Here is a 23894-nt window from a genome sequence, read left to right on the forward strand (position 1 = left end):
CTACCCGGAGTTACTCCTCGGAGCGATGAGCGACGCCGCGTACGGATTGTGCCGGAAGACCTTTGGCAACGTCGGGGCCGGCATGCGAAGAGTTGACAGACGCAAGGCTGGCGAGTAGCGGGCCATTGCCTCCTGTTCGGCGATGACTCCGTCTGCTTGAGAGCCGCCTGCAACAACGGCCGACGGCGAGAAGAGCAAGTCTTCCGCTGCGGAGTCGGAGAGGTGCACGCTGCTCGCGGGTGTCGGGGAGCAGGCACCGCCTACGTGCTTCGGTGTAAAGGTCCAGAAAGTGCAGTCCAACATGGGAGGCAAGCGCGTGTGGTCCGTGAAAAGGATGGCGGGGGTGCGGCTGGGCGCGCTGAAGTTTTGGCAACTGCTGTTGCTGCTGCTGTCGCCACTACCGCCGTTCTTTGCCTTGTAGTCCTCCGACAGCTTTCCCATCAGCGGAATGCCGTTGCAAGTGGGAAAGGGGCAAGTGTTATGGACGCCACGCAGCGCTGCCTCAGCGGCCCCCTCGTCGGCAAACATGATGAAGGCTATGCGGCGCGCTGGAGCGTGGCGGGCGGCGGGGATCTTGTCGCTATGCAGCGAGGCCTCTGTTACAGTGCCGTATACGCGAAGTAGCTCCACCAGCTCAGCCTCCGTAACACCCAGCGGAACATTACGCAGGAACAGCTTATTCATCTTCAGCCGTTCCTGGCCGGCAGGGGTGTCGTCATGCTGCTGCTTCGCCCATATCACGTTGACAGCCTTTCCACCCAGCCTCTTGCCATCGCACTCCCGCAGCGCGCGTGCAGCGTCTGCGCTGCGGGCGAAGCGCACAAAGCCAAAACCGCGGCTCTCTCCAGTGAAGATGTCGCGCATCACCATCGACGAGGTGATTTCGCCAAAAGGCTCAAAGAAGGCGCGGAACTGACTGTCGTCGACGCCGTGGTCGAGGAAGCGGACCAGCAGGTTTAGCTTGCTGTCAGCGGCAGTGGCGACCGACTGGCGGCCACGGTGGTAGCCGCCGTTGAGCTTGTAGCTCATCTTCCTTTTGCGGGAAAGAGAAAATCCTATTCCGCTCCTGTCCTCGCGTGTTTCGCCGCGTCACTTTGTGCGCTGTGCCGCTGTGCGTGTCGGCGACTCTGCTTTGTTGCCTCGTCCGCCTTCTAGAGGAAAGTAACGACAGCAAGTCCTGTCGAGTAATACAGACACACGGGTCAAGGGCTGACGGGCGGGGAGAGAAGGATGGAACGGGGTGCGGGGTGGGGTGGGGCTGCAAAAGAAAAAAATGAAAAACGGAAAGAGATGGAGAACCGAGAGAGTACGCGAGCCGATAGAGTCGACTATATTCGCACTACTTCCGCACCGTCAGAAAAAGGACACTGTCACGTCGACTCACTCACGCATGCACAAGCCCGGCCTTCGCACCCCTGTCTCACCGCGCGCTATGCCACCTAATGCACACAGGTGTAAAAACACTCAGGCAAGCAGGTGCAGGGCGCCCAATCTGCCAGAAGGATACGCACCTGCGCAGCTTCAATGCCGGTAGAGATGAATGCAGCAGGCTTGGAGCGGTGAAGGGAAGAAGAGGACTTGAGGGGTGGGCCTGGAGTGCGCGGGGAGGGGACGATCAAGACGGACCGAAAGGGAAAAATAAAGGGGCAGAGGCGGCCCCAAACGGCGCGACGGATGTCCGTTACGACAACACCGTTAAAAGCGGGAGGAGAACAGAGAGACCGCGTGGACAGAAGAAACGTAGCGGGAGAGCACGCGAGCAGGGCAAAACACGGAGACGCGCAGGGAAGAGAAAAATCGATGTAACAGAAAAAACAGACACACACGAAGAAACACAAGCGGGCACGCGGAGCGAGAGACGACCACGAGACAAGCACCAGACACACACACGCGCAAAAAAAAAGAAAAAGTGACCAGCAGCAAGCAGACGAATTCACGGGAGAAGGACGGCACGTTGCGTTGTGGACAGATCTCGAACAGGAACAACAACACGGGAGACCAACGCAAAGAAAAGAGAAGATGGGTGGAGAAGTGTTCAGAGGACGTTACAGAGTTGCTCTGTGATGCAAGCACACACGTAAAATATAAAATAAAAAAAAACAACGAAACTAAAAACAAAAACAGACACACAAGGCAGTTTAGCACAACGTATAAAGCACTAATAAACCTCAAACACGTACGCGAGGCGGCAGAACGGGGGAGGGGGGGGGGGCAGCGCGCGCGCGGAAGAGTGTCGGGAAGAACCACAACAACAAAACAAAAAAATGAGTAACAGAAGCCACTAGGAAAGAAAAAAAGAAAACGTAAGGAAAGTTCGAGAGTGTGAGTGAGAGAGTGAGTTCAAACAACAAAAGCCAGGAGAGACGAGCAGATCAACGTACACTGTAGAATGGAAACGAAGACGAAAATAAATATTTAAATATACAAGACAGGACTCACGCAGAAGAACAGGCTAAATATGAAAAAGTGAAGGGAGAATAGAGATGTGTAGTAGTGATAACGAGGCGTGCGTGCGTGTGCGTGTGTGGGGGGGGGTATCTGTGGAGGGGGGAGAGGCAGGTATCGAGGAAGGGCGGGCTTGGACTAACGGATGTACGCAACGGCAAAACAAAACACGGACAAAGAATTAGAGATGATGGAGGTGGAGAAGAGGAAAAAAAAGAGAGAATAACAATAGCAAATGATGGGCCAAATGAGCTACAAAACTCGAAACTCTTTGTTATTCTGATCTTTGTGTTGTATCGGTGCGTAGTCCCCACTGTTGGCGGCTGCTGGTTCCCTCAGCTGTTCGCGTCGTTCAATCACAAGAAAGCACGCGGCAGTCAGGAGGAGGCGCGCGTCTTTGTGAAAAATCAGGTGAATGGTCGCCGCTCCTTGGGACTTGGTATCCGGGGGCGTTGGGAGTAGGACGTGTAACGAGGCAAACACGCCTGCGCACAACCCCACTTTCCTCTTCCCGTTACGAAGAAGAGCGAGAAGGAGATTGCAAAGTGCAGGTTTATTCGTGTATGCGTGTGTCCTTGTTGCGGTCCTTGCTGTGTGCACGCCAGACCACACTCGCAGCAGTTGCGTGTTGGGTGGTTATGTCTGCAATCCCTTCCTGTCCCTAAAAAATTCCACGAACGGGTACAAGCGTGGAAGGCAGAGAGAGGGGGAGAGGGGGGAGGGAAGCAAACCTCTGCTTCTTCTTCGTTGCTCGTTGTGCGTCCAACCGATATCGCGCGTTCTCCACCGGATGGCCACCTTTTCTTTTCTTTTTTCGCTTCGTTGCTTCGCGTTCGTGGGTGGCGGATAGTCTTCCGATTCCTTTTTTTTTCGCCTGTCAACGATCAACGCCCCGGCGCAACAAAAGACACCAAAGAAAGGCAAAGAAAAAAAGGTCTCCAGAGAAAAATGCCTGGTGAAGACAAACAGCGGCAACGGCAAAGAGGAGAGGGCAGTGAGATGAGCTCCCGGAGGAAAGGCGAAGGCAGTACAATAAAAACACACGAAACGGGGAAACACAAACCCTGAAAGTAAAAGAAATACGCCAGCAACGAAATACGGGAAGTGGGAGGGAAAGTGGTCGAGAAGAGCGAAGCAAAGATATATATATATAGATAGATATAGATAGGTACGGCTATAAAAACACACAACACAACACAAAGCAAAGAAAGAAAAAAACGGCGAAGGTGAGGAGAAGAACAGAGGCAAGCGCAAGGGCGAGAGAGCTGGGAGCGAGAGCAAGCAAGGCAAGAGCAGAGGCGAAGAATATATATATATATATACACCGGTCTATATATATATATACGTACAGCTACAGATGTACGGCTCCCTACACTTTGCCGCTCAGAGACAGAGAGACGAAAAAAAAGGAGGACAGGTGTGTCTGTCTTACGAAGGATGAGGAAATTTGCAAAGAGCAAACCTTGTGCAGCGAAAAAAAAGGGGACGATGGCGGGGGAGAACTCAGAGACAGGGCGAAAAAAACAACCCGCACGGAAGAGGAAACGGAGGGAGGGAGGGAGGAAGGGGAGGAGAGGGGAGGGGCACACCAGGGGGTAGAGGAGAGGGTACTTTGGCTTTATAATCAAGAAGACAAGCAAAATGCACACACGGAGAGGGAGAGCTATAGAAAAAAAAGGTGCGAAAGTCTGGTACAAGGCGCGTTCAAGACCCAGGAGTTCCCCAAAGACACACGCACGCGAGGGACAGAGAGTTGTGCGTGCGTGTGTGCGCGTGTGTGGGTGCTGTGTTTCACTGAAAAAAAATGAAATCAAAAGGCAATCGATAAAGAGTTGCGTTGGGAAGGAGAAGGAGAGAAAGCGTGAAACTTTTTTTTTGAAAAATGGTGAAAACAAAGAGGCGCAGAAGCCAGCTGGCCTTTACAGTATGCGGCGATACGCGAAAGCAGACGGGGGGGGGGGGTAATAAGAGCAGAGGAAGGGAGAACGACTAGCACAGAGCGGACAGGCGACAGGGCGAGGAAGAAAAGAAGAAAGGGAAGGGCCCCAACAACGAAAAAAAAAAGTGGCACCCCAGCAGACAAGATTTGAAAAAGGAGACAGCAGAAGTGCTGGACCCGTGAATAGAGACGCACGTGAGAGGAGATAGTTTATATATATATATATGTGTGTATGTATATATAAAAGACACGGTATGCACAGGGCACGGCAAGGTGATCGGCCACGGAGGAGTGAGGGAGGGGGGGCCTGAAGAGAATGATAGTGATGATGTGGTGGAGGGAGGGAGGGGGGGCGGTGACACAGACAAAAAAGGGTAAGGTGAAGCGAACCCGGTATATGCTGTTGTTTGTAAGTAAACGTACTACTAGGATGTGTGTGCGTGTGTATAGAGATTACGGAATGAGAGGTAAAGGGAGAAAGAGATACAAGTCCTCCTCCTCCGATGATAATGAGGATGGGATGGGGGGAGAGGGGGGAGAGGGGCGGGGGGATGTGAGAGCCACGGCACACACACACACACGATCACACAAGGCCCAGATAAAGAGTAAAAGGAACAGGCGATAAACAAGAATATGTATGTATCTGTGCGTACCTTATCTTTTTTTCTGTTTTTTTTCTCTCTGTGTGTGTGTCTCTGTGTGTATGTGTTTGATTTTGGACGGCTTCTTTCGCGTGCGTTCTTCCGTCGGAGGTTATCTACACTGGCGGGGCGTGGGTGGACTGGCGTCGTAAGCCACTCGCGTACTGGCAGCTCACAGGGTAATATCGTGAGATGAGGAAGAGGGAGAGTGGGCGGAACAGACAAGAGAAAAATAAATGAGCTACAGGCGCAAGACGGAAGAGATGAAGAAACAACGGCAAAGGAAGATCTGCGGAGGGTCGGTTAGTGGGGGAGGAGGAGGAGGAGGGGGAGGGAGAGTGAAAGATAAGGTGTCAAGGAAGGGGCGAAAAAAAAACAAGAAGGTAAAGATGTGGATCCCAATAAGAAAAAAATAAACAAAATCCATAAAAAGTTTGAAGACACCGAAGCAAGTGAGGTATGAGTCAAGGGTGGTGTAAAAGGAGAAATAGGTCGAAGGCTGGAAAATGCAGAACGACCACAAAACGAGAAAGAGCAAGATCACGGGAGAGGTCCAAGGACGAGAATCGGAGGGGCAGAGAGAGGGAAGGGGGGCAGCCGAAAGAATATCCCGAAATTCCACCCGAAAAGAGCGAAGAAATCGACCAGGGTGAATAGGAGCAATGAAGCTGGAGCACAAGAAGAAACCCAGGAGTACTGCAAAACAAAAGACGCGACCAGACGCATAGACACACACACACACACACACACCAGAGAGAGAGAGGTGGGATGCAGGGAGACGACACCAAGCGAAAAAAAAAGCTTGCAGGCTAACACTGAGGGAAGCAACTAAAAAAAAAATAAAAAATAAAAACAGTAGCGGAGAAGGACAAGGAAGAGGAGAGAACACAAACCACCGAGTCCACGAAAAAAAACGAAGAAAAAAGGTGCAGGGAGGGAAACAAGGACGAGGTCAAGAAATAAATAAATAAATACAAAGGTTTTTGAGTACAGAAACCGCACACAAAAACGTAAGCAAAGAAATGCATAAACAGAAGCTGAGGAAAACGAAAAATAGGAGAAGGGAGGAGAGGGCAGGGGAGGGCAGAAGTGCAGCGGAGGCGGAGAGGAAGGAAACACAGGTACACAGAGCTACCGCTCACACATAAAACGAAGCCAAAAGAAAAAGAAGCTAGGAACTAAGGAACAACAAAATGTAAAAGTGGTGGGTCAGGAAAGACAAGTTAAACAAAAACGAAAAAAAAGATGATGGATGAACTCCGGAGAGAAGCGGGAGACGGTGACGAGCAAGGGAGAGCGAGAAGTGTTTGAGTGCGTTACATGCAGTGGTTTCCTTTTCTGCTTGCCCTTCTTCTTGTGTGTTTGCCTTTCCCGTCCTGTTATTGCTGCCTGTTTCGCCTTTTCCGTTGTCTTTCTTGATTACGTATCTTTCTTTCCTTGTGCGTCCGTCTTCGTTTTCTTTTTTTCTGTCTGCTTTGTGCGTGCTGTTATCCTTGCATTGTTTGCGGGGAAGAGGAGGATGGGGAAAGGGGGTCGTATGTTGTTGCCTAACACAGTCAAACAACACAACGGACGGAAACAGGAACGTGAGTGGCGGTGACCACCGCACTACCACCGAAAAAAAAAGAGCACGCAAAAGTAAATAAACGCGGCAACCTCGTTAGAAAGACGGCACGGAAGAAGTGAGTTCCGTCCTCGTAAAGCGCACACAGAGAGAGAGATCTGGCGAGGTGGCGGGAAGGGAGAAGGGAGAATCGGATCAAGGCACAGCACCTCTTTTCTGTACTTGCTTCTGATGCTGAGTCTTTCTAACAGCTGCACAAAACTCGCTAGCTTCCGAAACCGTTATGATTCCACCCCTTCTTCGCTGTTTTCGCCCTGCTTCGTGGTGCTCTGTTGACCGTTTTTTCGTGCACTGGCGTGACAAGCACAAATCCGCGAACCCTTCGACTTTGCTCCTCTCACCACGGATGTCCTTTCCTTTTTCTTTCCCTGTGCCCGGAGAAGAGTTCGACTGATCGCCTCCTCCTCTTCCTCGCTACTTCCTCCGCAGCGTACCGTGTTCTTCACCCCTTTTTCTCTGCTTGATGCGCGTTGCTTCGACTTGTCTTACGTCTGGCAGTCGTCGAGAGAGCTTGCTTGTTCGGTTGCGTTGGCGGTGCGGTAGGCTCTTTTTTTTCGGTCGGCTGTCTGTGCGTGCTTTCTTCTGGGGGTGTTCAGCGGCTGGGGTAGAGATGAGCGTGTCTTCGTGTTGGCAACTGTAGATTGGCTTTCCTTTTTGCCTTTTTCGTTTGGAAGGGAGTGAAACCACACCGAGGAGGGCAGAGACTGGCGCCGAATCACTCCAGAGTCTTTCCGTTGGTGTGCGCCCCGGCTTTGCTGTGGCAGGTGTCGCAGGAGGTGACGTGTGCGCACCCGTGTCCGCGTGCAGCGTGTATGTCGTTCTTATAGGGGGTGGAGTCGGAGTGAAAGCGAAATGTACCGCACCGATGCGCCTCAGTAGATAATCCAGCAATGTCCCGCTCCTGTCCTGACACTCGCGATGCGGTAGCTTTGGTGCAGTTGGTGCTTGTCGTTGTTTTCGTTCCGTGAGACCTGCTACCTGTCCGTGTTTCTTGTTGTGGAGTGGCAAGAAAAAAGAAGGGGGCTACCGTGTGTCCTGCAACGTGACGTAACTGTCGATTTTCTGATGAGAAGAGGATAGGCTTTGAATGGATGGAAGGGGGAGGGGCATGGAGAGCCAAGAGCACGCCACTTGGGACATCAACGTGGTTCGCATACAGGACTGGCATAACCTTTACCGCCTCATAGCACAGTTGAGAGAGAAGCATTTTGCACTAGCTTCAGGTAGTCGGTAGTCTTGTGGAGGACTCCCACCATCGAGGCCGGGAGATACGGCAGCTGCCAGTGCCTGTCTTGTTCTCTTCGTTTTTTTTTAGGAATGGCCACCCCCCGTGTGCCGCCGTAGTAGCGAGGCACCATCCGTGACTACTCGACGCCCCCTGCGCGAGCTCCTCTGCCTGTGCGCGCCAGCGCAGAAACATAAGCCCGAGGGCCCCACCTCCTTGTGGCAGCACAGCGCCTTGTGCGTGGAAGCTTCTCTCCGATGGCTCACGTGCTCCTTCCGCCGGCAACTCCTCCCCATCTTCGCTGGTCGGAGCGCGAAGCCGAGGCAGCGCATAACCTAGAAACGATGGGGAGAGAGGGGCATTTTTGACGGCTGGCACCGACGCCGGGGACGGGGTCGGGTGCCTACCCGGGCGGTGGCAGGAATGGGTCGGGCAGTCCAAACGGCTTGCGGAAAAACGGGAAGTGGGGGACGCCGAACGCGACCTTTGCAGTGTCGGTGTCGGGAATTCCGTGACGTCGATGTTCTTCTTTCAGACCCAGGAGACACCGCAGCTCCTCGGGGGACTCTTCGCTGCAGTGATCACGCACCCACGGCGCGGCTTTTGCAGGATCGCCGACGCCGTTGGATGCGTGCGAGGTGGACCGTGAGCGGAGCAGGCCCGGTAAAGGTGCCGGGGCATATGGTGCGCTGTGGCGTTTTGAAGTAGGGGAGCTTCAGCGTCCTAGGTGCCCCATTCTCTATGAAGACGCCTGTGCGGTGTTGCAGGTGGTGCTTTTATGCACCTCATAGCACCTCAAATTGCGAGCGATAGGTGGCTGAGCACAGCTGGTAGCAAAATGGGAACTCTGTGTCCGGGGTGGACTCGGCGCTGGCGCGGGGGCTGCAGATTTAGGGGAGATGATGATGGTCGGGGATGCGAGCATGTTTCCCTGCCTGGTGTGCCCTCAGTGCGCCAGTGCTTTAGTAGACCCGGGGGCAGTGGGGGCGGGCATGGCGTGCATCTATCTTAATGGCACGGCGTTTTGCCAGGCCCTGTGCAACTTCACCGTCTGCGGCCACAAGGACAGGGTGTGCCGAACGGCGGCGTACGCCAATGCAAAAACGCACCATGGGCATCCCACAGGCGGGGCATAGCGTACGGTCGGGATGAGTGACAGATGGGTCCGCAACGGAGAGGAACGTGTCTAAGGGGCGCCGGATCGTACTACCGTCCACCTCCGGGAAGAAGGGGTCACAGCAGCGGGGATGCACTGTTTGGCAGTGTCGGTGGATCCAATACTTGCAGTACACCTGGGGGCAATAGTGGCACCTCCAGCAGCGGCCCACGGGTCGGAAGTGGGGGGAGGGGAGGCGGTGCTCGGGCCTCGGATCTGGCGGGAGCATGGGGCGGGGGCAGAGTGCCGCGAAAACATTCGCAGTGACGGAAGTAAGCTTCAGGCAGCACGGTGTGGACACAGAGCGGACACTGCCAACATTGAGGTGTTCTTCGGCAGCGGAGTGGATTGCCAGGAAGCGTCTGTACAAGCCCTGTGGCGTCTGGTGCGTCTCGTCAAAGTACGCACACACGCCTGTGTTGCGCACGTGCGCGGCCTTCTCGCTTTCGCAGGCATACCAAAGAAATGGGCAGAACACGAGAAGAAATCAAAAAACGGAGACGAGCAGGCGAGCCTGCATCAAAGATTCCATGGGAAGGGGTGGGGGGAGGGAAGAGCGTCGAACCACAGCGATCTACAGACGAGCACGCATCGCAGAAAGTGCAAAACAGCCCGTTAGTGCAGAGCCGATCATCTAGCAGGGCACTGACGACATCTCCGCTTTGCTATCCCTGGCCACTCTCGAAGCAGGTATTTTCCCCAAAACTACCTATTGCTCCACAAAAATTAGCGCAACTCCACTCGGCACCCCTCTGGCCCGTCACAGGCCCCCCCCACCCACCTACACCGGCGTGTGGTGCGAGGCATCCGTAGAAAAACACACGTAGTACACCAAATGCGCCGGCTCGGTCATCTGAGCACGGCCTGCGCCTCAATCTCCGCCCACCACCCCGCGCCTCACAGCCGCTTCCCTCACCAGCGGGCAGTGTCACCGCCGTGGGTGAGACGTACGCTCGAGTCACGTGGGCACGCTGCCCATCATGTGGACGGCACAGACCTGTTCACAGTCGCAGGTCGCCCCGACGCACCGCCGTCCAGGGCACGACCGCCGACGTCAGCAGGGATGCGTCGCACTCGCCACCCCTCTACGTCGTAGGCACCTGGCCCTGTCACCACCCGAAGTGGTTCGGCATGTGGCAGGGATATAGGAGGGCTGCGCTGGCTTCCCCCCAGACCCACACACAGAGAGAGTGCGGGGGTCGCTGGGGCCCTGAGATGCCACGCGCCGAGGTGTGTGTCCCTCCCCTGTCGTGAGGGGCTCAAAGCAGGTCGGGAAGGAGCATCCTCAGCCTCCTCTTTCATCGTGTGCTCTTGTCTCCTCCTTGCTGTGCCTCTTCGCCTTTGCACATCTTTACGAGAACGGCGGGAGTTGAAAGAGTCAGCTGTGCATGCGGCCTACCACTCAAGAGGCCCCCGAACAGGGGGCGACGCCGCCTCTACATCTGCCCTCGCCCCCTTGCCATCAAGTAACGAGCGAAGGGTTGTTGGACGGAGTACAAGCCCCCCACCCACCCACCCGCCACCCGCGTCCCCCTCGTGCGCACGCATGTACGTACAAAAAAAAGGGAAAAGAAAACGGCGAGGCATCACGCCTGTCTCATCCACAGGATGCACTCCGGTATGCGCGGTGTCCGTGCGCGCACGTTTGTCAGCGGCTCCACAAACAAGCGGCTGCGTGTATGTGCGTGTGTGTTGGGGGGGGGGGGGCGCAAGCGACGTGTAGTCCGCCGCGATACCAGCACGACACCACAGACGCGTGTATCAAGCCATCATCCTGGCCACAACGTCGTTTGACTGTCTTTCCATCTCTCCTTCTCCCTCACGTCCCGGCCTTGATGATCCGAGTACCTGTACCCTCGTGCGAGTGGGCGTGTGCCTGCGTGATGCGCTGCGCGACCCTCTACCGCTAACTCGGCCCCGCGTGTAGCCTGGGCAGATGCTGAGCCCCCTTCGCTGGCCCTAGCGTGCACGGCAGAGCAGCACGATGGCAGTGGGGTGGAGAGATGGCAACAGTGCGCGTGCGTGCCCCTACTGCATGAGGCCCGCACGCAGGCACCCACACAGCGTGTGGAAGAGCTGTGAGCCATAAGACAAGGAGGCATGAATACGCTGAAAGGTGAGAAATACCATGGACCCGGGACTCTCGTCGTGAAAAGCAGCGCACGAAATGTGGCCACGGTTGATGAGCAAAAAAAAGAAAAACACGTAAAAGGCGGTGGGGAGCGGCGGGGTGCATGACACCGCGCCGTACAGACACACCATGCCACAGAGGGTCCGAGAGGGATGAGTTTCAACAGGTGAGTCGCTCCTTGTCGACGTTCTTGTCTTTCTTCACATTTCTTGGTGAAAAGCTGCAACGTGCGTCAAATGCCGTGCGTCTCTGCGCGCACGGGGTGAAGAAGGACAGAGAAAGCGCGGTAGAGCCTCCTCTTCCTAGGCAGGCTCCCACTCCTCCTCTGACAACCGTGCAGCCGCGCTAGGCTTTTGTGTGTGCTGTGGCGATGGTGAAGGTCGTCGTACGGGGGCAGTGAAGCACGTGATAGGTGAAAGACGAATCCCTCGACATGCTTGCCCATGGCAGCCAACTTTGGCCTCTACGAGGCCGTCGGCGCCAAAGTGCAGCGCATCTCACCGCGCTGGGTATTGGCCTTTTCTGGTTTATGCACGGTGTCCTCGTCAGTGCCGTGAAAGATGTGTCCCACTGCCTCGACGCCCTGCATCAGCGAGTGATCTTGATTCGCCACCTCGTACCGCCACGCGCCGAAGCGGCCCCGTGAATAGATCTGATACATGTCACGCAGCACCGGCTGCACCTCCTCCAGCAGCTCGTTGCGGCCCACGAATGGGATCGGGTAGCCCTTCTTCTCAATGTGGTGCCAACGCGACACAATCTCGTCCTCTGGACGAAGCAGCATCACCGTTCGAAGACCAGCAATGCAGTCCTCCACTATGGTGTCCACGTCGACGGGTTTGTACTGCACATTTTGGCTGACCTCCAGCAGGATGCTCCAGTGCCCCTCCGGCGCGTTTGTGTCCGCGTAGCGCGAAAAGATCGTCGCGCGGTAGAACGGAATACCGTCGTCCGGGAAGTACAGCCAGCACGCCGTCTGCATCTCCGGCGGCGGGCACCCTTTCACGCCGATGCCGATGATGTGGGTGGAGCTGTAAACCATCTTGTCAGCAATCTCGCGAAGACGCGGCGCCTTGAGCGGCGACGCTGACGCGGTCTCCGCATCCTCTTCCACGCCGGCCGCCACGGCGAGCAGAAGATCATCTAGCGGCATGGTGGAGACAAGCGCGTCGTACGACACCGTCTCGCCATTCGCCATTGTCAGTGTCTTCGTGATCGGGTTCACCTTGATGACACGGCACTGTGGCCCAAGCGTCTTGTGCGCCTCTGGGATCATCTTCCAGACGGCCTTGTAGATGGCCCCGGTGCCGCCCGACTTTGGGAACCGGAAAGTGGCGTTGGGGCCCCAGCCAACGTCATCGCGCTTGAGCTGGATGTTCTCCTTAATGCGCTCCACGTTCACAGCGGCCACGCGCTCCCCAACCCACTCCGTGCTCATCACATGCAGCGGCACTGCCCACACCTTAAAGTTGTACGGGCGCATGAAAACCTTGGCGATGCCCTCGCCAAAATGGCGCGAGACATACTCGGCGAAGTTCTTTGGCTTCTCCTGCGCGGTGGCGGCACGGGCCGCCTCGGCCTCCTCGATGCCTTGCAGGCAAGTGTCCCGCACCTCGGGTGGGAGGCGGTGAATGTTGCTCTGAAACGGGTATGGCACCCAGGCGCCGGAGCAGCGCACCCACGACTCGCGCTGGAGCGTGTTCCAGTCAGAGATGGCGAGGTTCATGACATCGTCAAAGTACGCGTAGTGGGAAAAGATGATGTGGCCACCCATGTCCCATAGGAAGCCTCTTTCGTCAAGGATACTGCGCGAGAGGCCGCCAGGGACGGCGCCGCCGTCGTAGAGATGAAAGTTGGGGTGCTTGAGCTCCACCAAACGCACTGCAGCGCCGAGGCCGGTGGGGCCGGCGCCGATAATGACCACCTTCTTGTCAGCGCTCATGATGGTTTTGCTGCGCGTGTCGGCGTTGCGTCAGTTGATGTGCGTGCTTGCGCTTGGCTGTTGTTCTTCGAGGTGAGGCGTAAAACAGACACGGAAAAAATAGTCAGTGGACCTGCGTGGAGGGAAGGGGCAACAAGGGAAAATGCAACGGCGTATGCACAAGGAAAGCGAGGGGGAGAGAGGGGGAGGGGCGAGAACAAATATATATACATATATATGAATATACACGTAGATGAACACGTATAGGTGTGTGTGTGTGTGTGTGTGTACAATGACCGGTGGAAGTGGAGGTAGGGCAAAGTGGTGAAGCAGCAGCGGCAACGGCTACAGCGCACACGCACTCGTTACGCAACGTGGGGCAAGACAGAACGGCGAGAGGGAAAAAAAGGAACCGAAAAATAAACATCAAAAAACCAGCGCGGCAACTCCAGCACAGGCAGACGAGCTGGACTAGTAGATAAGATCCTCTTCCTACTTGCCGGCCAGCCACCCAACCCCACCCCAGACACACGCACACACACACACGCGTACAGATGCACGCAGCGAGAGAGCGAATATGTGCGCACGTGTAGGCAACACGACGCCGAGAAGTTCTCGGGGAAGAGAAATGGAGGGAGGGCGGCGCAACGAAGGAGAGATGTGGGTAGTGGTGAGCGAAGAGGGGCAATACGGATAGTCCGGTGCGCCGCCTCGCGCACACGTGGCCAGACGAAGAGAGGGGGTCTTCGACGCAGCATCAGAGAGCCAAAGGCGAAGCGCACTCTCGCCCCCATCACGCGCGCGGCCACATGTGATGCGCGGCTGCGTACGAGTGTGCTTGTCGATACCCATGAGACCAGTTCGTCACTCTATTGGGGCCGAAAAAAAAAGAACCTCCATTCCGTCCGCTGACGGCGTTCGCCACAGCCCTGCTCGTCCCCTGCGGTCATCGTCGAGGCCTCTGGTCTACGCATGTGTGTCTTTGTTTCGCCTTTTCGCTGTCTCGCTGCTTAGCACATCACCGTAACAGAACACAAGAAAAATACGAAAGAACGGGGGAGGGGAGGGGCGAGAAGGGCGAGTGTGCGGGTGGGGCGTGCACACGCACACACACACACAGACGCGCAGGCATAGATAGAGAAAAACAAGAATAATGTAGGAGGAGGGAGACGGAGGGGGGCTCGAGAAAACGCACACAGACACACCGACATACACATGACGACGCACATGCATGTATCTGCATTTCCCCTGTCCTTGGGCAGCCAACGAGAGACAAGCAGGTGGTCTGAGGCGCCGGTAGCACAAGTGGAATGGAGGCGCGAGCGATACGAATCACTCACACACACACATGTACGTGCGTAGGTCGGTTCGCGTGTATGTTTTCGCGTTTTTGCTCTTCTTGGTTCTCTTGACTTCGTTCTTCTTCCTCCGCTCACATGTAATCGAGCGAGTAGCCGAACACGGCCTTGATAGCGTCGAAGAAGTTTGCCCTCCATCCCTCCTGCACACTTCGCAGCTCACCAGCAGGAATGCCGGACTGAGTGAACTCCAGCGTCGTCACGCCAGGCTCCTCCTTCACCAGCTGCAGCACCACCAAGCTGTGCACACCGACAGGCCAGCTGCCAAGACGCCACTGCTTCTTGATCAGGGTCAAGGGCTGCACATCCACGTAGTAGCCGCTGATGACACCACCGAGATAGCTGAACCGGCCACCGGCCTTCACGTCCATGGTGGCGGGGCTCCGCGTGTACACGCTGGCCTTGCTCGGGTCCGTCAGGGCCGCGTACAACTCCGCAATTGGCGCGCCCCAGCGCATCTTCCACGAGAAAGACGTGTTTTCATTGCTGCTGCTGCTGCCCGACTTGGGCTCCGCCGTAGACTTCTTCTCAACCGCTGCGGCGTTGGATCCCGGGGAGGTGGACGCGGACGCCGACGATGGTGGCGGTGGTGGGGGCAAGGTGGCACCGCTCTTCAGCTGCTTGCCGATCTGATACTCGGTGAAGAGGGCATCGAAGAAGGTGGCGATCTCCTGCCGCACTGTCGCGCGGCCGGCCGCCTGCACCACCGACTCGAGCTGCTGCGAAGCGGCGTCGTTATCCTGACATGTGACCACAATGTCGTAAGCGTTTTTGAACTCGTCGTGGTCGACCTCGGCCACCTCCATTTTGCCCTGAATCACCTGATCCGCGTCGGCCATCTTGCCCACCCACTTCAGCGTCATCTTCAGCTCGAAGTAGCACATCATCTTCCCTTTGCGCTGCGCCACCGTGACGTCACCAGATATGTCGCTCACCTCCTCAATCTTGAGGTACTCGACGCTCTTCTCCATATCTGCCGGGACCGGGATCGCATGCTCGGCAAAGATGCTCTTGAGCTTGCTGTGCGTGTGTTGAGAAAGGTCGCGCTCCTCCCAGTGCCACGAGTTCACGTTGGCGCCATCCGTGCGCTCGCTGACAATCCACCGCGGATCGCCCTCACCGACCTTGGCCATTACGTCAAAGGTGCCGCTGTTATTTTCTGGGGAGGGGAGAGGGTTGGTAGCTGTCAGCTGGAGGTTGAGAGATGCCACCTCCCCGTGTCAAGTCCACAGACGGGAAAGAGGCAAGGGACGGTGCGGTGATGTTGGTGACGAGCAGCTGCTGGCCTTATGAATTCCACCGGCGGCAGCAGCAGCAACAAACACACACGCACACAGACAGACACAGAGACAACGAGATCGCCAGGGACGCACTGATGGCACACCCGTCACCGGAGCACACACACACACGCGCACGCGCACAGAGTATGATCGAAGGAAAACAGAGACAGAACGAGTGCGCTGAAAGTTTTCCGCCCACGAAACGATCGCGTTGAGAAGTTACGAGAAAGATCCTTGTGTTGCGGTGGTCGTTGTATGCGGCATGACAGAAGGCGATGCGCCGAAGCGCACGAGCGCATCGAGCGAGAGGTGATGGGAGTAGTAAAGAGAGCGAATAAAGTATACGGTAACAAACGACAGTGGCAGCACGAGGCATGCGCGACAGCGTTCCTCTTTACGGTGAAAGCATGAGCTGCCGCGGGGGGTCATGAGGTACGCTCTACGGCAGAACGCACCGCCCCATCCTTAAATATCTTACCCTCGACCACAAGCAAGGCCGATACAGCGATCTGACGGCGTCCCTTGCGATCTCCCACCCCCCCCCTCCCCACCGGCACCACACATGGGATCTGAGAGGCAGCAAACGAGCTACCGCACAGCGCCCACGTCGCACGGAAAGGTGCCCTTTATTAGTATCCTGGCGCACGCCATGCGTTTCCTCGTCCCTCCGCAGTCCGTCCTTTGCGGCGTGGCGGGCGGCGTTCGTTTTGTTTCTCTGTTCTTATGCAGGACGTCATCGGACACGTGCGTGACACGAAAAAAAACGAAAAATAAAGGAGGAGAGCGTGTGTGTGTGTCCGTGTGTGTGCGTGGGGGGGGGGGACGGAGGGGACGGAGGATCAAGGGGAGAGCGAAGCAAACGAACCACAGTCGTAATAATAAAGTCAGCTCGAAAAGAAAGCACGGAAAGAAAGCGCATGCAGACACACCCACAGCCACAGCCATCGCCATCGAATCCTGTGACGCACGCAGCTTCAACGCACATACTGATACACACACACAAAAAGCCCACGCAACGAGAGAGATACATCTAGACGTGAATAACCACTACCGCAAGCATAGCTCCCCCCACCCCCTCCCTCCCTCGCCTTCCACGCTCACACCACACGCAACCGAACACACACGTAGACTTACCCGCGTCAGTGCATCTGCCGCACCGCAACGGTGGAACCGGAGCCAAAAGACACAAAGCAAAGCACAACCGAAACAGCAACAACCTACACGTTAGACGCCATGGGTAACTGTTATGTCGAAAAGCACATGCAGCCAAGGCACGCCTTTACCGCCTTCAAAGCCCCGCCCTTGGCCACGCTGCCGGTCTCCATCCGATCCCAACCCAACCCCCACGACGCCACGAAGAGCGCAGGGAACGGTGGAGAAGACATCCACAGGTATTATCGAGACAAGTCCTACGAGGCCAGGACTCAGCTGGAGCGGGGACCACAGCGCAAACAACAAAGGAAAAAAAAACGGCGAATCGAACCAGAGAGAGTTCCTTTCTGTGCCGCCGTTCCTGCAACGGCCAGCGCCAGCAGCATCCACGCACAAGCACACAAAGACGTGCCTCCGTGAGTGTGTTCCCCGGGGGGAGGGGGGGAAGAGGCACACACACACACCTCTCACACACGCACAGTAATGCCGCCCACCCGCAGCTTTATCAGTTACTTGGACGATTCCTTCTTGGACCTCTTCGCCGGCTTCTTGTCCTCATCATCGTCAGAGGCAGAGCTGTCAGCGCTGCGCTCGGCATCACCGCCAGCCGCCGACTGCGCCTTCTTTTCCTGAAGCTTTCGCTCGTATTTCTCCGCGTCTTTTCGGACCACCTCGAAAAACTGCTCGCGTTGCTTCTCCCGCAGCTTCAGCGTCTCCGCCGCAGGTGGAGGGTTTATAAAGCCGCTGCGGTTGTGGTCCGCTGCAGCAGGTCCGCTAATCGACGCTGCACCACCGCCTAAGCCGTACGGTTGCTGTTGGCCTGCCTGCATCGGCATCTGCTGCTGTTGTCTGAGAGGTGGCCCACACATCTTGGGCGGGTACATGCCAGGCCCGTTCATTGGCATATCACCCCACTGCTGCGGCTGCGGCTGGCGCGGCGGCATCATGCCGTAACCGCCACCCATGGGGTCCATCATGCTGGGCCCCATGTTTATGTGAATCCCTTGGGGGGCACCACCACCCATCATGGGTACACCGGCGCCGAGGGTGCCGTTGCCACCGTTCGGGTTTGGCATGAAAGCAGCATCACCCATCATATTGCCGCTATTTGGCATTGTGGGAAGCGGCAGCGGTGACTGCATGGCGCTGCTGCCCATTACTCCCATCTGCGGCTGCTGCGCCGACGCCGGCGTACTACCGTCGCTGTTCGCGCTGTTGCCGTTGGCTGCATTGATGTTGTTACCGTGACCGAGGCAGGTAATGAGCAGCTGCTGCTGCGCCGGTGAGAGCTGCCGCGGGTCCATCTTGCCCTCCTGAAGGAACTGGAGGAGCAACCGTGCCTCCATCTGCTGCTGCGGCGAAAGACCGTTGACGCTCATCATCATTCCACCATCGTTGTTGTAGTGGCGGTTGCCGCCCATCCGCGAGTGGCCACCGCCGGCGCCGTTACCGGTCGCATAACCTTCGGGTTTGTTCACGTTGCCCTTGCTCACGCCGACCTTCAGCTTGCGGCCGACGAGGGTGAAGCCGTTGTACTTCATGGCGCGAGCGCGGTCATCCTCTGTAGCGAAGTCGATAAAACCAAAGCGGTACGGGTCGCCCTCACGCCCATTCAGAGAGCAGTCGATGATCGTGCCGCACTGGCAGAACACCTGCTTCAGCATGTCGATCGTGACGGAGCGGTCGATGTTGCCGATGTAGCACCCAAAGCGGGTCTGCATGGGCGTGCCTGACATGGTGCTGACGGGCTATGCGTATGAGTGTGCGCGTGTAGAGTGGGTCGGAGAGACGCTGCACGTGGGCGTCGATCGAGCGACCAAGAGCCAAAGGAAGCAGAGGCGAATGTGCGTGCGTGTGTGCGTGTGCGTGAAAAGGATGGTGCAGGAGAAAGAGAGAGAGGGAGGGGTCGATTCTCTACTCGTCAGCTGAGTACCGCAAGAGCAGGAGGGAGCCGCAACGCCCGCAGCAAGGCGAAGTAGCGCCACAGCCGAGTCGAGAGAGGGAGAGAGAGAATAGGGGAGAAACGGAAATACCAAAATTATAGAGAAGACGGTATCGGGCAAGCGAGGGCAGAGAGGGCAGAGAGGGCAGAGAGGGAGAGGCGAGATGTGAGGAAAAAAAAGCCCTGCGCACTCAATCACGCGCCTTGCACAAAGTAGAGTTGATGAAGTCGACGAGGCGTGTCACACGTCTATTCTCTGTGCGCATGTATCCGGGGTGTCTGCGTCGGTGTGGGTGGGCGGATGGGAGAGAGAGAGAGAGCCGAAAAAGAAGCAGAGGAAGGCGCACACGAGACCGACTCACTCGCGCAGTCACCTCCCGCTGGATGTTCGTGTTGGCTGTAGCTACCACAGAATCTGCACGGACGGACGCACAGCGATGGCGCGCACAAGAGAGAGAGAAAGAGGGTGCGCAAGGACAGCAAGATGACAGGCAGGTAGCTGTGGCAGCGCGTGTATGTCTTTCGCGATGCGCAGCCGTGGCAAGGAGCCACGTTGTGAGTCTCTAGGCAGAGAGGGGGACGTGTGTGACGCGCAGCGCACCGACGGCTCGCGCGAGAGCGAGAGAGAGAGGTGGCAGGAGGAAGGGGCGGAGGAAGAAGACGAGGCGATGACAGTGCTTGCCTTCATCAAGCGGTCCTGAGCGCTACACACACAGTCCTTGTATGTCGAGGCGTGGTGAAGCGAGCTAACAAATGGAGAGGCCTTCACGCACGCATGTACACACCTACATAAAGAGTACAAGGATGCAGGAGAGGACCCCGCCGCTCCCTCCGTCAGCAAAGGACATGTGCATGTCATCTCGCATTCGATGCGGGTGGCACAAGAAGGGGGAGCCTCACATTTACGGACCAAGGCAAGGTGGCATGGACTCCGTCGGTACAACAGCATGTCGCACGGCATACCAGCGCCCGCCGGCCCGCCCCCCCCCACACACACACACCACCAACCTCCCCAGCTCTCACTGGCACTGCCGCCCCTCCCTCTTTTGTTGCCGCCCCTCTCTCGCTCTCCCCTCGCCTGGCCCAGTGCCAAGCTCCTCCCCTCTCGCTCGCGCTCTCTCTCTCCCAGACGCGGGACCCAACATGCCTCCACCGCAACGCACGCTCGCCTCAGCACGCCGTTGCTGAGAGTCTCGTCTGTGATGTCAACTTTCCATATATGTTTATCTGCATGCAAGCGCAAGTGGCACGTGTGTTAGCAATCATTTAACAATCGGCAGGCGCCTCACACGTGAGCGATGGACGTGACGGGGTGCGGGAACAACGCGGGAGAGACCCTGGAACTGGCATGCGCCAACATGGAGTCACAGCGCACCCGCAGAGAGCAGGCGCAGCCGAATGAGGATAGCATTGGTCCCTCTGTCTTCTCAATCGCCTCCGCCGCGTCCACCACCACCACCGGCACACCGGTAGATGACGCTGTAACTCAGAGACAAACACGCTCGAGATAGAGCAGCTCCTGCGGAGATCCACGTCACTAAAACAGCCTCCCTCTTCTATCGCCTTCACATACGTGGTCAAGCCCGTTCCGCTCAGGCAGCCGCGACGTCATGACAGTGGTGGTGGTGATGGTGGTGCGTGGTGCACGCGCGCTGTCGGTACCGTGCACACAATTATTCGTCGTCGATGGGGTCGTATCCATTATGACCTTACTAACCAGAGGACAAAGAAACAGGGGATGCCGACACGGCCCACAACACACAACACACACACACGAAAAGCCCCCAAGACAAAGACGGAAGAAGAGGAGGAGGAGGAGGGGGGCAGAGCAGCGCCGCACCCGTCTGTTCGCGCGGCCTCTCCCATCGTCGCGCCGCAAAGACCGGCTCACACCAAAGAACGGCAAAAAAACAACGAAACATTCGTCCGCCTATCCAAAAAACCGCCGCGACGGCACGCTGTTCGTCCGCGGTACATTAACGTATCAACAAGGCACAACACAACGAGCACCACAGCAATGTGTAGTATAGGCCGGGTTGGTCGCCCTCCACAGAGCCATATCCAGACCCCACCCACACGGCGATAGACCGGCGCGCCAGACATACAGCATGGAGAACTGAAGCCGCTTCCCACACGTACACACACAATAGATTGGGGGAGGAGGGGGGAGAGGGGGGTAACTTCACACATTGCACCGAAGCAACGTTCACTGCAACCTCTCCCATTTCGTTTCTCTCCCCTTCCGCCTCCTTTCCAGTATTGTGTGGAATGCAACTGCCTTAGGCGGCCTTGCGCTTCACAGTCACCGTCTTGGACTTCTTCGCTGCAGCGGCAGCCTTGCGCTGCTTCTCGACCGTGATCTGGTGCAGCTGGTCCGATAGGTACGCAGCGAAGGAGTCCTTGTTGACGATCTCCAGTTTCTGGTGAACGGAACGGTGGCGCTCGAGGAAGAGCTGGCGAGGCGGGTGGAAGTCGAAGGGCGCTATGCGGCGGAGAACCTCCTCTACGTGCTCGCCCTGCGTGGCAATGGTCTCTACAAGATCCTCAATGCACAGAACGTTGTACTGGCCCAGTGCCTGCTCCAGCAACAGGTTACCGCTAATGAGCCGCTTCGTCTGCGTCTCCTCGTTGTACAAGGAGCCGCGGGTGCGAAGGAGCGACTCCAGCTGAGCCCTGTCCGGCTGGCCAACAATCGAGAAGGGTGTCAGCTGCTCAATAAGCTTCTCCGTGCGGGGCGTCAAGCTGATCAGGCGTGCCGAGTAGATCTTGAGAAGGCCCAGCTTTCTGAAGGCCGCCGCCACCTCCGGCGGGATCTGCGACCCCTTCGCACGCACCACGAGTCGTACCGAGCTCTCACGCAGCCGCTTCTTCAGTTCCCCGAAATTCACGTGGCGGCGGCGACCCTCGACCTTCTCCCCGATCTTCTGGAACTTGCGTCCTTGATTCTCCTTGCGCTGCGCGTGCTTCAGGATCGTCTGAGCGGAGATGAACTTCTTCGTCGAAAGCTTGCGCTTACGCTTCGCGTCTAACTTGTTCTTGTGGCGCTCACGGCGCTCCTGCAGTTTATCCTTACGCAGCACGCGATCAGCACGCAGCTGCTCAACGGACTTGCGCTGCAGAAGAATGGTCTCCTTCACGCGCTCGCCCGGCAGCCACTTCGGCGGATTCTTTCCCATGATGGCCGTGGAAGGGAGAAGAGGTGGTGTGTGCGCCTACGTGCGCGGGAGGGGCTTGCGTGGAAGCACAAACGAAATGATAAAGGATGAGGAGAAGCGGTGCAGTGCAGCCGGCAGGGGGGAGGGGTAGGGGTGAGGGAGGAGATACGAGCTCGAGAGTGCGCCTGTTTCACGCCGGCGTGAGAAAGCGGTCGAAAGTATTCTGCTCAGCTGGTGAAGGAGAGGCACCACGCACGACAACACAGCAATGAAGCACCGCCGAGACGTCACCGTTTTCGACGACGGGAGAGTAGTGAAAGATGCAGAGAAAGAGAAGAGAGATAGGGCAGCAGTGGCGGTGGTGGCACGCGTGGGAGAACCGATTAGGGACATGAAGACCAACCGTCGCGCGCCGCGGTAGTCACACCGCGAGCCACGCTGCGAGGGGGAGGGGGGTAGACGGTGACTCGACCCGTCCGGCCTCCGCCTCCTCAACACCCCCTGAGACGTCCACGCGTGGAGGAACAGCCGGCGCTGCTATAATTGCATTGGGTCTGTGAGCGCTGTCGTCGATGGCAAACAGCACGGAATGGGTGAGCGACTGGCCCAAGTTCTCCAGTGGTGTCCCGGCGTGCAAAGCAAAACGCTCAGACACCAAGTCACCAGACACTCGCGTCCTCATCTCGCCCGCTCACTATTTTGTTCGAAGAGGCCGAGTTGCTGCGCTGTGCGCCGGATGCAGATATGGCTGATACGCCGTACACGGGTTTGGCGGCTGTGTCGCTGTGCCGCACCCTTGCGCGTGGATACATGGCGCCCTCGCATGACAAGACGCCGTCACACCCTCGCCACACAGGCCCCTCCCTCCCCCCTCGGCCTCACCTCAAATGCTCACCAAGATGTCAGGTAAACCGCTTCTCATCCTCCTCTTCGCCGAGAGAGAGGGGGAGGCACGGCATTAGTAGAAGTGGGCGCACGCAGAGAGGGAGAGGGGGGAACAGGGGAGCGGCGATCAGGCACACGGCAACTCCTCCACACAGAACGGATACAACCCTCTTCAATCAGATCGAGCGACAGCGCACCAAGCGGAAAAAAAAAAGAAAAGCGGAGGAAACGGTTGAGCACACACGGGTACCGACGGAGTTCGGCAGACACACCTGAGAGGCGGGGGAGAGGGCGAGCACCATAAGAAAGAGTGCGCAGTACGCTCCCGTTACCAAAAAAAAAGATTACGCCCCCGCGCACACCGAAAGGGATGCGCTGGAGAGGGTGTTGGCGACGTCAAGGCCGGTCATGATGATGGGCTAAACATGCCTGCGAGAGAATGAGAGACAGAGGGAGCAACAGACAGACACGGGGAGAAACGGGAGGCATGCTGGAAAAGAAGCATGTGTACGACAACGTGGGACCGAATTGACGACAAGACAACCGGTAGTGGGGGGTCGATCCAGAGGGAGAGGATAAGGGTGGGTTGCCACACCGGCACACAGAGAAACAGACAGACAGACAAAGCGAGAGCGAGATATCGACGTCCGAGGAAGAAGAAGCGGCGGCCTGCACACCCCTTCCCGCCAAAGAGCGCGTGTCGTAGACAGCCACAAGGACCACAAAGGAAACGAAAAGCTTTTCAAAACCCTCACCATGCAAGCGGCGCCCCATCGGGCGTCGGTTGGGTGGGGCGGAGGTTGGGGAGGGATGCTTGTAAAAACGGAGCCGGTTGCGACGACGCATCATGGACAAGTGGCTCTCATTCTCCTTCTCTGCCGTAGCCAGCTGTCCGATCCGTGAGAAAGGCGGCCGGCACGACGCATGTGAAGAGAGGAAGGCATGTATGGGTATGAGAGAGATCAAGGATGCCCGAACACCCGTCGCGCTGACGGCTCATCTCTGCCGCCGTTTTGCTAGGCGAAGGGAAAATGAGCAGA

The 23894-nt window shown here is 57.1% G+C and overlaps 5 protein-coding genes across 5 annotated transcripts; all 5 read right to left on the reverse strand.

The window, feature by feature from the left end:
• On the reverse strand, positions 1-1029 carry LMXM_18_0190 (hypothetical protein, unknown function; the record flags this gene model as incomplete). Its single annotated transcript, XM_003873984.1, has 1 exon — positions 1-1029. One exon carries the CDS (start codon positions 1027-1029, stop codon positions 1-3), a length of 1029 nt encoding a protein of 342 aa, XP_003874033.1.
• Positions 1030-11624: 10595 nt separating this feature from the next.
• On the reverse strand, positions 11625-13103 carry LMXM_18_0200 (UDP-galactopyranose mutase; the record flags this gene model as incomplete). Its single annotated transcript, XM_003873985.1, has 1 exon — positions 11625-13103. The coding sequence occupies one exon, from the start codon at positions 13101-13103 to the stop codon at positions 11625-11627; it is 1479 nt and encodes a 492-aa protein (XP_003874034.1).
• Positions 13104-14514: 1411 nt separating this feature from the next.
• Positions 14515-15573, reverse strand: LMXM_18_0210 (conserved hypothetical protein; the record flags this gene model as incomplete). Its single annotated transcript, XM_003873986.1, has 1 exon — positions 14515-15573. The coding sequence occupies one exon, from the start codon at positions 15571-15573 to the stop codon at positions 14515-14517; it is 1059 nt and encodes a 352-aa protein (XP_003874035.1).
• Positions 15574-17381: 1808 nt separating this feature from the next.
• LMXM_18_0220 (putative RNA-binding protein) lies at positions 17382-18608 on the reverse strand (the record flags this gene model as incomplete). The annotated part of the gene is made up of 1 exon (XM_003873987.1): positions 17382-18608. One exon carries the CDS (start codon positions 18606-18608, stop codon positions 17382-17384), a length of 1227 nt encoding a protein of 408 aa, XP_003874036.1.
• A 2485-nt stretch (positions 18609-21093) lies between these two features.
• LMXM_18_0230 (putative 60S ribosomal protein L7) lies at positions 21094-21990 on the reverse strand (the record flags this gene model as incomplete). Its single annotated transcript, XM_003873988.1, has 1 exon — positions 21094-21990. One exon carries the CDS (start codon positions 21988-21990, stop codon positions 21094-21096), a length of 897 nt encoding a protein of 298 aa, XP_003874037.1.
• Positions 21991-23894: the final 1904 nt, after the last annotated feature.

The sequence above is a fragment of the Leishmania mexicana genome, chromosome 18 (genome assembly GCF_000234665.1).
Source record: "Leishmania mexicana MHOM/GT/2001/U1103 complete genome, chromosome 18".
Classification (NCBI taxonomy): domain Eukaryota; phylum Euglenozoa; class Kinetoplastea; order Trypanosomatida; family Trypanosomatidae; genus Leishmania; species Leishmania mexicana.